Source organism: Acomys minous (genome assembly GCF_964271855.1).
Source record: "Acomys minous genome assembly, chromosome: 5".
Classification (NCBI taxonomy): Eukaryota; Metazoa; Chordata; class Mammalia; order Rodentia; family Muridae; genus Acomys; species Acomys minous.
In genome coordinates this window covers 36,785,490-36,798,392 of record NC_140494.1, presented here as the reverse complement: position 1 = coordinate 36,798,392, position 12,903 = coordinate 36,785,490, and the positions used below count along the sequence as shown (strand labels likewise).

Genomic DNA, 12,903 nt, shown 5'->3' with positions numbered 1-12,903 from the left:
TCCCAGCTTAAACGTGGAACCCACAACCCTCAGAACCCGGGAACAGGACCTTATCTGCAGACAGGATCTTTAAGAGGTTGTCAGGTTAAAGTGGGGTCCTCAGGATAGGCCCTAATCTGGTAGTACTAATATCATTATAAGAGATCAGAACAGAGGTACCCATGAGGGAACAATGGTGTGAGAACCAAGAGAGAAGATGCTGTCTACACAGCAGGTTACCGAGAAGAGACTTGATACCCTATGAACATATACAGAGGGAGGTAATCCCCCTCAGGAACAGTCATAGGGGAGGGGAATAAGGGGAAAATGGGAGGGAGGGAAGAATGGGAGGATACAAGGGATGGGATAACCATTGAGATGTAACAAGAATAAATTAATAAAGGAGAAAAAAAAAAGATGCTGTCTACAAGCCAAGCACAGAGGCCTTGGGGGAAGCAGGCTGTATCTCATTCGTGATCTTTGATGTGTAGCTTTCAGACCTGTGAGAGAATGAGGCTCTGTCACGGGACCCACCAGGCCACACTACCTCCAGGCGATAGCTAATTAACAGAGCTTTGGACATCCCATGTGTGCTACAGCAGGTTAGAAGCCATAGGTTTGAGGAGCGTGATGGCTGATAGCCTGGCGTGTGTTTGTGCAGCCATAAACAAATGCTGATGCTTGCCACACTGCTCTGAAAGGAGGGCCAAGCAAAGGTTGTCTAAGGAAGGTAACACTTCCAACTGCGTGTGCACCTGGACTTACACACTACAGTAATGCCAGTGTGATGTGTCCACGCTCAAGTCTACAGGCTACACACGCTCCGGGAAAGTTATGAGTATGACCCAAAACTGAATTGCACACTTACCTTTTAAACACACACACACACACACACACACACACACACACACACACACACACAACTTGTGCCATTCTTGAGTGTGAGTATTGCAGATTATAATAACAATATCAAAAGGCTGGGCAAAGGGCATATAGAACGGAAACTCCAAACTAGTCAAAGTGCAGAGAATAAGTGACCACCGAGCTATAAACGGGACATCTGTATGCTCATAGGGCTCAAGGACCATCACAATCACAGACGGAGAGTATGTGTATGAATATGTGTTATGTGTGTCTGTGTGTGTGTGTTGTGTCTATGTGATTGTGTGTGTGCATATGTGTATGTGTATGTTGTGTGGTGTGTGTGTCTAAGAACCAGTGATCATGGAGGACAGGATCAAATCCATGTCTTTTGGACACAACAGGATTCTTGAACTGCCATATTCACAGCAGCTAAGGCTGCCTTTGCCATACCTGTACCAGATCAAGTGAGTCCAGCAACGAGGCTTGGAGCGGATGAGGGTGGGGTGGGGGTGGGGGTGGGGGTGGGAGGTTCATGAGCTCCCACACCTAGCTGAGAAGTGATTGCAGCTTATAGCTTCTGCAGGAGGGAGAGTCAGTTTTTCTTCAAGGTTTACTCAGGCACCAGCGGATGGGCCCACACCCCTGAGTGTATGGCGGCACAAACTGGACAGTAGGTTACTAGACGTGAGGTTGGGGATGGGAGAGGGCACAGTGGCTCTGGGAGGAGTTAGGTAGAGCAGTGAGGGGTGAATATGGTCAAAATACAGGGTGTGCGTGTATAAAATTCTCAAAGAATTAATAAAGTATCATACTATATTTTTAAGAAGGTTGCACAGGCCTGGCTGCGGGCTGCAAGCTCTAATGCATCTCCTGGGTTATGCCACCTTACTGGACCTGGCTGGGCTGCACCACCCTTGATTTGGCATGACACTCAGACAAGCAGTGATCCTTGCCGGGTCTCCCCGTCCCACCCCCCATCAATAAGATATTATAAATGTGGCACTCTCACAGTTGCTGACCAACTGTTATCCAAACACCAAGACTCAAGGATGGTTTGGTCCTGAGGGCCTGCGAACCTTCTTCAGGAAGCTAGCTACTGCTGCTTCTCCATTGAGTGACAGGTGACAATGGATGGATGGGTACCTAGGAGCTGCAAGGTACTCAGGTAGCCGCATGAGACTCTGCCTTTCCTCAACAGCCTTGACCCAGGAGTCTGGCCTCTCATGAGACGTTATGACAACTCGAAGTGGAGAGTTAAGTCAGCCTGACTCCAGAGCAGAGGTTCCCACGCCTGTATGGAAGCTGCGGAAAGCATACGCCCCAGGAAGGTTTGGTGTCCTCTGTGCTCAGCTGGACCAGACTATGGCACTGAAAACGGAAAGTGTTAGTTGTTGCTGTCACTCCTGTCTGTATCGCGGAAACTCAGTTGTGAGGGAAGAGGGGGAGGGAGAGGAACTGTCATTCAGGGGCCATCTGGGCCTCTGATGATGATCATAGCTAATTAATTAAATGGGGACACTCAGGAGGTGTGCAAGTGTCTGAAGAGAACCCTGAGTTAGGGCATGATCAAGTGTCTTTTTATCTGCAGCAGTGGGAGGGCTGCTTGCCACTCAGGCAACCATCGAATACACCCCACTTGGAGACGCTGATGAGCCTGGAGGCATCTGTGGCCAGGCTGTCCTCTTCGTTATTGGAGCCAGTAGGCCTAGGTTTGCAGGCTCTGTTCTAAGGCACCTCAGAACGTGACCTTTCTCTGTTTATGATGCCTTGAGTTTCAAGACAAAACTCTGAAAGCTTTTTAATGTGAACACCATCACTCTGGAGCTCCAAATTGTGTTCTTGAGGCTCTGCGCATGACAGACAAGGCAAACGCTACTCTCCAAGCGCTTAACATTTGCAACTGGCTTATTTCAAAGGCCCAGAAATTGTGCATCAAACTGTAGTGAAGTGAATGTTACCTAAAACCTCTCTTGCTGAGTGTGAAGGATCACACCTGTAACCCCCACACTCAAGAGGCTGATGCAAGAGCATGGCCCTGAGTTCCATGTCAGCATGGTGCTGAAAAAAAAATGTCTCTTTGGAATCCTCTGATTTAGTCATAAATACATAAGAGGCTTATGTTTCTTTATACAGAGTATAACATATCCGTGGCAAGTGTATTCATCTAACTTAGAATAATCCACAGTGCAGCATGAATATACCACTTTGGAAACCTGAGGGCACACATCCAGTCCAACAGAAACTTCACCAGCCGCCCGACTCCTTTACATAGAGGCCAAACCTGAGCTTTTGACTTAGTAGGCCTCGTTATTAAGCAGATATTTTCATGAGGTTACATGCCAAAACTCTTAAAGCTGTTGGGATTTTCCTGAAGATGCTGGGATTCTCAATTCAGGAGGCTAAGTGAATGCTTTCCTCTATGAGAGGGACAAACAAGCCTTTTCTAACTGCAGCTTAAGGACCCTAAAACAAAATGCAAACAAACAGAGGACCTGTCACCAGAGTATAACGGCCCTTTAAGGTAATTACAGGGTGTGTAGCAGCCCTGCTTGCTTGCTTTGAATAGCTAATTAGGTATCTGGAGGGGCCAAAGCGCACTAGCTCTAAGTATGAAAATAAGTTGGTAACCACCACATGTGCAGTGACCAGCCCTTGGGTCATGGATCTACAAAGGGAATGAAGGCATCACAGTCCTCAGGTTACGAGAGATGCTGCCGTTCTGTCATACCCAGGTCCCTAAAACTTTAATGACTATTCATCAGTTCTTTCATTGCACTTGAATATTTCATGTAGAGACCTGTATGTTGAAACCAGGGGACAGGAAATACAGAGAAAGCAAATTGCTATGTTAAAAAGTACTACATCTTGACGATCATTCAAAACATGTCCCATCTCATCAGATAGTACACAGCCACCTGCTAGGGGGAAGGAACAGGGTCTACTTGCTTATCAAATTAATGATGAAAGTGCTGCTAACTTTGTTTTCAGTGAGAAATCCTCTTGTCTGCAGTGACTCTCAGTTTGTTACAGAGAAAGAAAACATACACCAAGACCTGCAAGTAGAAGGGCACCAAGGGAGCTGCTGGTATTCAGAGCACTGAGAGAGAGAGAGAGAGAGAGAGAGAGAGAGAGAGAGAGAGAGAGAGAGAGAGAAAGAAAGAAAAAGAAAAAAGAAAAAGAAAAAGAAAAAGAAAAACTATTTTATGAAGACATTTCTCTTTTCAAATCTCACTTCTTCATTCAAAAATCATGATTTCTCTGAATCTCAGAATGCAAGGTAGAGGCTAAAACATCTCCCAAGTCCACAGTGCCACAGACTTGAGTCTACAGGGCAAATCACGTTCCTCTTCTCCAACCCTCCAAATCATCTTCCCCGGGAAGAACCGATTGAGAAGCAAATGACCAGGGCATTTTGGAGGACAATCCCCCCCCAGTTGCATTCATAAAAACCCCACTGGAAAATAAACCGAGGCCCCTTGTCTCAGAGGCGTGCACCCAGTCACATACATTTTATTCCAGCCAGGGTTTCACTGTAGGAGGAAGGAAACTGGCTGTCAAAGCAGTCAGCCTACAGTGTGGTAGCCCCTGCTCTAGAGCCCTGACACGCTGCTACTCTACCAGGAAAACCTGCTTGCTCCTCATGGGTCAGGATGCAGTGACCTTTGTGCTGGAGTTGAGGGCTCTTTAAAAAAAAAAATAACCCCAGGGTTCAGCCTCAAAAGAGATGGGCACAACAGTCTGTGTTTCGTTAGTGTGGTGTGCCCTGCAGTGAGAGGGGGAAAGGCAGGCTCCCGGGAGGAAAAGATTGCTTCTGATGAGCTGGCTGTAGAAAGAGCAGGTGGAGGTCATTGGGGTCTTTTAAATAAAACGAGAATTCTCTGTAAATACTGAAGATGCCCATGGCAGATATAAATGGGGTTTGATAAAAGGAAGTTAGAATCAATTTAGGAACTGCCCATCTTGGATTTGAATGTGGCCAAGAACATACAACAAAACCATCTTGCCCTTCCCTGCAGCTGGGTGGGAGGCATAGCTCAGGAAATCCATTTATCTTCGGTAAGTTTTGGGGCTGTTTCTTGGTAAAGCGGCCTTGTGGTGCAATAGGTGAGAAGGCTCAGGTGATTGCTTAGCATTCCTTTAGGCGCTTGGTGGAGTCTTTAGCTTTGAAACTCACACCCGCCCCCCATGGTGGGGGGAACACAAGGAAACAAAGCATTTATCCCAAAGATGTTCCCGGAAGTGGCAAGTATCAGGCTGAGAGGGGCTAGCCCAGAACAGCTTTCTCTGGATGGAGTCTGGCCTGATCTAAGGACTCAGCCCACACTTCTGCCTGGATAGAGCCTTTTCCGGAGAACTTTCACCTTTACAATGGTGGCTGCCACAGGAAGGAGGGAACTGGGGAGAAAGGCTTAGCAGCAGGAAGCTGGCCTGGTCTGGACAGAGCACACCTGAGATGTTTGAAGAAGAAGAAGACGTGTGTGTGTGTGTGTGTGTGTGTGTGTGTGTGTGTGTGTGTGTGTGTGTGTGTGTGTGTGTGTCTGGGCTGGGCACGTGGATCCTGGGCTTCAGAAAAAGTTCGCACTGACCAGAGATAATCTGAACAGACAGTGGAGAGGAAAAGAAGACGGGTAGGGCATGGGATACACAGAAGAGTGGAAAAGAGGAAAGGGGAGATGGGGAGGGAGGGACGAAGGACCAACAGAGGGGAAAGAGGAAGAGGGAGTTAAGGTTAACTTACAGGGAGGTAGAGAAAGAGAGGAGGAACTGGGAGCAGAAAGCAGAAAGAAAGTGGATAGACAAGGCGGAGAGTCCAGCGGTTCCGGCAGGGGACACAAGGCTGGGATGCAGAAACAGGAAGAAATCCTTTAGGGAGAAGAAGCAGAGGGGGTGGGATGAAGCATCCCCAGTAGGCTTATTCGGAATGGGCTGGGCCAGCTCTCTCTTGAGAGAGATTAGACATCGCCCCCCATCTCAGGCCTAGCCTCAAATACCCACCCACCCAAACCACCGGGTCCTGGCCCTGCCACCTTACCTGGCCCTTGACCAGGCTGGCAGCGAACTGGCGCATGACGGCCTCCACCGTGTATGCGCTGGACCAGCCGCGCGGCGTGAGCAGCTCCATGCAGATGGCGCCTCCGTCCAGCACGTAGCCGTTCTCCAGTCGCGGGCTGAGCACCCGCATGAAGGGGGGCGAGAAGGGGAAGTTATCGGGGAAGGTGAGGTTGAGCAGGATGAACTCCGTGTTGGTCTCCTTCATGTCCTGCCACAGCACCGAGTCCTTGTCCACCTGGTGCAGCTTCACGTTCCAGTCGAAGAGGCTCTCGTTCACCAGCTCCACCGAGATGAAGCGGTCGCTGAGGCGCGCGATGTCCTGTAGCTCCTTCATCAGCCGCCGGCTGCGCACCTGTGTGCAGTGCTGCTGGCGAGCCGCGGGCACCAGACTGCCGCCCGCCGCCGCTGCGGCCACCGCGGGGCCCGGCCCCGCCCTGGCGCCCGCCGCCCGCTCCCGGGGGCCCCCGGCGCCCGCCGCCCCCGCCGCCCCCGCGGCCGGCTGCGGCTGCTTGTCGCGCGCGGCCAGCTCCGCCGCGCGCTTGCTCTTGCCCTTGCCGGGCCCGGGGCTGGCGTCGCCCGCGCCCCCGGGGTGCTGCTGCTGCTGTTGCTGCTGCTTGTGGCCGCCGCTCTTGCCGCCGCCTTTGCCTCGAAGCGACGCACTCTGCTGGCCGCCGCCTCCGCCGCGGTGGTTGTGGTGGTGCTTGGGGTCCTCCGTGTCCCGGTTGTGCAGGCGAATGAGCCCGATTTTACGGAGCAGCGTGGCCATCTTAGGCTCGGCTCTGGCGGGAGACTCCCCGGGGCTCCTGATCCGGGAGCCGGGTAGCTGGGACGCGTGGGGCTTGGGGCGGCGGCAGGCGACCGCTCAGCGGGGCGCGGCGAGGGCCACCTTAGGAGCCCGTGGCCGTGGCGCAGCGGAGCGGGCAGCACTGGCGCTCGCTGGTCGCTGTGTCGCCGCTGTCATATGACGGGTCCGCTCCGGCAGGGCTCGGAGGGGAGGCGTAGGGACGAGGCGCAGCTGCTGTCCCTGGCCGGTCCCTGGGCGCAGTCCCCGGACGCCCGGTGTCCGTGGTCCTTTGTGCGCGGCCGCAGACCGGCTGGCCCCAAGTCTGAAAACCGCACCGCGGCGCGCACAGCCGCCCACGGTGCCCAGGAGGCAGCGAGGTGGCCGCGGAGTCGCGCTGTGCGCCTGCCGGGCCGTGCCGCGCTGGCGGCTACCGCGGGGCCCGGGCCACTGCCGCTCTCGTCGTCGCCGCCGCTGCGGCTGCTGACATTGCAGAGGCGGCTGCTCCGTCTGAGCCGAGCGCGGCGCGGAGGGGGCGGCACTGCCGGCCAGGAGGGGGGAGCGCGGGGCGGAGCCGCGGGCTTGACTGCACCGTGCCACCCCCGCCGCCAGGTTCCTGCGGCGACACGCTCACGGCCGCTGGGGGGAGACATCGGTGCGCGCCCACAACGTTGGCTCGGGTTGCGAGCAAGCTGCGTGAACTGGGGAGCCGGGGAAAGGTTGACCTGAGCGCTCTAAAGGGGCCTCAGAATCACTGTATTCTTTGGTCCCCAATCCTAAATGCTATAGCTAGGGTCCTGGCCCCGTATCTTGTTTAACCTCTTTAGAACAACGTAGAGGGGAAGGGCAGAAGCCTCTTTATTAATCCTTACAATCAGAGGGATGAGCTCAATGTTTCTACGCAACAGTTCTTCTAGGCGGGTGGGAGGGTGACAAGAGGGACACTTTCTTAAGGACAGATCGAAGAGTCAGGCGGGAGAGCAGGACGAGAGGGCAGGTCTGCCGCACACCTAAAGAACAGCCCTTTCAAAGTCACGACTTAAATAAAAGCAAACCTTTAGCCAACCCACTCAGCCCTCACTGGCCCGCTCCCCTTCTGCCTACTGGTAGCAGATTCTCCGCTTTCCGTGGCCAGACTGTGCGCGGTGGCTGTTTTCCAAAATGCTGCGGAGAAGCACATCAGACGCTTTCCCCAGCGCTGACGGGAGCTGAGGGCGGGAAAGGACCTTAGAGGCAGCACACCCCGCCTCTCGTTCCCCAGGGCTGCTCCCCTCAGTGAGGGACCTTCACAGTGTTCGAATAAGGGAAGGGTTCGCTTACCACCTGCACAGTCCCAGCCCGCCCTGCCTTTTCTTCCTTTAGCGTGTGGAAATTCACATTTAAAATCTGATGAAAATTCCAACTAAACGCTATTTCAGATTAGTTCGAACTGTAAAGGTTCCGGTGTGCTGCCTGTGGCCCAATTGCGTAGGCGAAACCAATCCTTCAAGAACAGCGAATATCCCACAGCTACCGTGACTGGCGTCAGAATCTACTGCCTCTGCTAGCGCGTGGATGCCAAGGAGAGGGAACCGCTGAGTTCTTCTGGACAGGCGTGTCTTGTGCGTGCCAGCCGTTTGCCTTTCTGCTCCTACCATTTTTTTTTTTTAAAGCCAAAAATTTGAGTTTTCACTGTGGAAAATAACTGGTGAGGTCATCGTAAAGATATAGACCTGACTGGGTTGTGGGGGGCGGTGTTCAGATTTGGGCGTAGAATGTAATGGGGGCGTCAGCCTAGCTGGTGTGGGGGAGCAGAAGGTTCATGCCCATCTGGCATTGCACCTGGGACAGGGTGGGTCTCCAGAGGGCCTGGTAGTCCTTTGGCTTCCAGTAGGACCACACAGTACTTCGGACTAAGAACTCCCCACACTGAAATCTGAGGGAAGCTAACACGAGGTCTCTTTGTCCCGGTCTCCTGATTTTTTTTTAAAAATGACTTTATTCTACACCAGTCTCTAGTTTTCATCACCACCACCACCACCATCATCATCATCATTACCATCATCACTAAGGAAGGATGAGAGGGTACATCTGCCTGCAGTTTCCTGAGAGTTCCTTTAAGCATGCCGGCTGCATTAAAAAGGTGGAGAGGTGGCGCTGGAAGAGGTGGCCGGCCTTTTCTCACTGCTCTGACCAAATGCTTGGTAAAGGCAACTTTGTGTGCTGGCTAGTCTTATGTCAAGTTGACACAAGGCAGAGTCAGTCAGCAGAGAGGAGGGAGCCTTAACTGAGGAAGAAAAAAAAATGTCCTAGTAAGATAAGGCTGTAGGCAAGCCTTAGGGCGTGCTTTTAGTGATTGATGGGGTGGAGCTGTCCCTGGGCTAGTGGTCCTAGTTTCTGCAAGAAAGCAGGCTGAACAAGCAATGAGGAGCAAGCCAGTAAGCAGCACCCTTCCATGGCCTCTGCATCAGTTCCTGCCTCCAGGTTCCTGCCCCGCATGAGTTCCTGCCCTCACTGTTTTTTAAATGATGAACTGTTATATGGAACTGTGAAAAGAAAAAAGAAAAAAGAAAACAAACACCATTTACAACTTGCTTTTGGTTATGGTGTTTTCACTGAAGCAATAGTAACCCTAACTAAGAGAGAAGGAAAAGTTTGTTTAAGCAGTAGTTTTGAGGGCACAGTCAATCATGGTGGGGGAGCCTGAGGCAGGTGTTCACATAGCATCCACAGCCAGGAAGCAGAGATGGATGTTGGTGTTGGGCTTGCTTTCTGCTGCCCCCCCATCTCTATTCAGTCAGGAGCCCAGGTTGATGGCATGTGCCACCCACATTCAGGGTGAGTTTTCCGTGCTTAGCTAAACCTTTCTGGTAATGCCCTCATCAACATGCCCAGAAGTGGGTTTCCATGGTGATTTTAATTCACACCAAGCTGATAATCAATATTAATTATCACACAGTCTATGCCTTATGATTTACTTCTGTGGAAGCCCTCCCAAGTTTTATTAGACACATTTACTGGCAAAGAAAATGAGTCCCAAAGAGACCCAGCTTCCGGCTCCATACTGCCATATGCTAAGAGGGACAATCTAGCTATCTAGCTGGGACCCATACCATAGGGATCTTCCACTCCCAGACTCCGAGGCCTCCAGGGACCTGGGACTCCTGTTGACCAGCTAGCCTGAGACTGATTTGCTGTGTTTTAGCCCCAGCAGAGGAGATGAGAAAGTATGGTTGAATGTGTTTGCCATGATCTCTAAACCAGAGAACTGCCCAGAGTGGGCAGTGATGGCCTATTGCCCCGGCAACAAAATTGCCTTTGTAAATCCCAGAGAGCTGTTGATTTGCATCTGTTTGGGTGTGCTTATCGCTGGGTGATTGCTTCATGTGGATATGGTGTGTGTCCCCCCCTCCCCCAAGGGTTTGCATGTTAGAACCCTTGTTAAGTTAGGAGCCATGGGTCTTTTAAGAGATGGGCTTAGTGGGACACTACTATTGTCATCTGTTGTCTTTGGCTCCCTCTGTCAACACTCCCACTGGAAGGCCATCGACTGTGTCACATCATGGTGGACATCTAAAAGAGCTGGTGCCATGCTGTTTGCGTTTTCAGCTTGCACAATGATGTACCAGACCAACCTCTTTTCTTTACAGATGAGCCAGGAGTTTTGTTGTAGCAACAGGAGATAGAGGGATACAGCATTTATGTAAGTTGTCTGTTTGTATACAGTGTTAGAAAGTGAAATGCCCTCCACTCATGCTGATGCTGGCACAAGAGGCCCAATCAGGACTGGCTGACCCACATATGTCATCCACCTCACCTATGGAATCTATGACCAACTCTTTAAAACTCCAAAGCCAGGGGCTGGAGAGATGGCTCACCAGTTAAGAGTGTGTACTGCTCTTCCAGAGGACCTGAGTTTAATTCAGGTCAGGTGGCTCACAATCACCTATAACTCCAGCTCCAGAGTATCTGAGAGCTGTGGATGCCTCTTCTGGCATCCACAGGCCTTTGTACTGACGTCAGTGACATGTGTATACCCGAGCTGACACATATAATTAAAAATAAAATAAAGTATTTTAAAAATGGCTAAAGCTAAATGTTATTTAAAATGTTAGTTAAAACAGAACAGCCAAAGTTTGTGAATTGGTTAGTTTTGTGTGTCAACTTGACACAAGTTAGAGTCATCAGAGAGGAAGGAGTGTCAGTTGAGGAAATGCCTCCATGCAAGTCAGCTGTAGGGCATTTTCTCAATTAGTGATCAATGCAGGAGAGCCCAGCCCATCGTGGGTGGTGCCATCTTTGGGTTGGTGGTCCTGGGTTCTATAAGAAAGCAGGATAAACAAGCCATGAGGAGCAAGCTGGTAAGCAGCACCCCTCCATGGCCTCTGCATCAGCACCTGCCTCCAGGTTCCTGCCCTGCTTGAGTTCCTGTCCTGACTTTCTTCGATGATGGAAGTTTAAATTGAATTAAACCCTTTTCCTCCCCAACTTGCTTTTTAGTCATGGTGTTTCCATCGCAGCAATAGTTACCTTGACTGGAACAATTTGTAAGTGGGGAAGCTTAAGAAAGTCGCCCTCAGTCTGTTTGGGGACCCACCATGCAGCAGAGGCACAGTGGTTAGGCAGGTTATGTAGAGTGTGGGAGAGTTGACAGTCCACATGGAAGTTTAAAGTGAGCCAGCAGAGGGAAGAGCTGTGTCCCTATGGTAACACAGTAGCTATGATGACACACTATGATGTACTGAGAGGAAAGGACCAGAAAGGGTGTTCTGAGCCATAGTTACGGTGTTAGAGCAGTGGATGTTGTCCGATGTCTTGGTTCTTTCCAGCCCACGAGTGCAAGCTGCAGGATGCTGGTTAAGGTGGACAAAAGGGGGTCTGTGGGGCTCATCACTGCCTCACTGCTAGCCTGGTATATTCCAGCATGTTCCATCTCACTGGTGTTGCTGTCAATTTATGAGTATGGCCTAACAATGTTTGTTATTATCCCTATAATTATCATTGTGGCAGTATTTTCTAACCTGCTAGCAACTAATTTTACGCAGACACCAGATATATTTTTAAAATAGTCTTGTTTCACCTGGGGCAGGGCAGTTATTAATCCCCTAAACTACCTTCTTGCCCCAATCCCACGACATCTGCTTCTAATAATTTCTATCGAACCACCTCTCAAATATAATCCCAAATATTTGCTAATTATTGTCATCTGGGCCAAATCATCATTCATGTCAGCCATGTGCTTGTTACTCCCCCTCATCCATGGCTCTGGCCTCCTTCCTTCTCCTCTTCCTCCTCTGGTCTTCCTCCTCTCTCCAGTCTCTCTCCCAAAAGCCCAGGAACCTTAGCCACGCCCTTCCCATTTGCCCTGCCCAGGTGTGTTGGCTTTTTATTGGTCAAACAGGAACAAGGTTTTTTAGGCAAGGTTGCCTAGCAGTCTTGAGGCACAGAGATGGCAAGCAGTAACTGGCATAAAAATACATCAGACCAACCTCCAACACACAGGGGGAATGAAGACACGGAGCTCCACCCAAATGTGTGAGGAGACACACTTTGTTACAGTTGGTGCCAGTTGACTTGATTGTCAAACATTCAGAAAGGATGATCCATACTCCCAATGAAAATGAATCATCGTAGAAGTTTAAACCTGAGATGGATAGGAAGATTTTTTTCTTTTTTCTTTCTTTCTTTTTTTTTCTTTTCTTTCTTTCTTTTTTTTTTTTTTTTAGTAGTAGAGAAGAGGGGATGTGGGAGAGGGGAGGGAAGGCGGGGCTGGGAGATAAGGAGGAGGGATTGAGCTATGACCAGGATATAAAGTGAATAAAAAGAAAATCAGCCCGTGTTTGAATAGTTTTGGACGTCGAACAGTAGGAGGTGGGGCTGTTCCTGACTCTTTTACCTGCTTACGGGACCCTTTTCTTCCTACTGGGTTCCTTACCCAGCCTTGCTGTGACGGTATGTGCCTGGACTTACTGTAGCTTGCTACACTGGGTTAGGTTGATGTCCCTGGGAGGCCTGCTTTTTTTTTTTTTTATGAGGGGGGAAGGAGATGGGTAGGCCTGGGGGAGAAAGGAGGTGGAGAGGAGATACTGCGGGGAGGGAAAGGAAGAGAAAATGTAATGGGGATGTAATACATTGGAGAAGAATTTAAAAATAGAAAATAAAACTCCCATAAACTTAAAAAAAACAAAAACCACCAATCTGTCTTAGTTAGGGTTCTATTGCTGTGAAGAGACACATGGCCACAGCAA

At 50.5% G+C, this 12,903-nt stretch overlaps 1 protein-coding gene across 1 annotated transcript in view; it reads right to left on the bottom strand.

Moving 5' to 3' along the window:
- Nucleotides 1-7,123, bottom strand: part of UBE2QL1 (ubiquitin conjugating enzyme E2 QL1) — a 39,143-nt gene extending 32,020 nt beyond the window's left edge. The window contains exon 1 of the mRNA XM_084783517.1: nucleotides 5,876-7,123. Within this exon, the coding sequence (XP_084639643.1) occupies nucleotides 5,876-6,661 (786 nt within the window). The 5' untranslated portion in view covers nucleotides 6,662-7,123. The remainder of the gene's footprint in view (nucleotides 1-5,875) is intronic.
- Nucleotides 7,124-12,903: the final 5,780 nt, after the last annotated feature.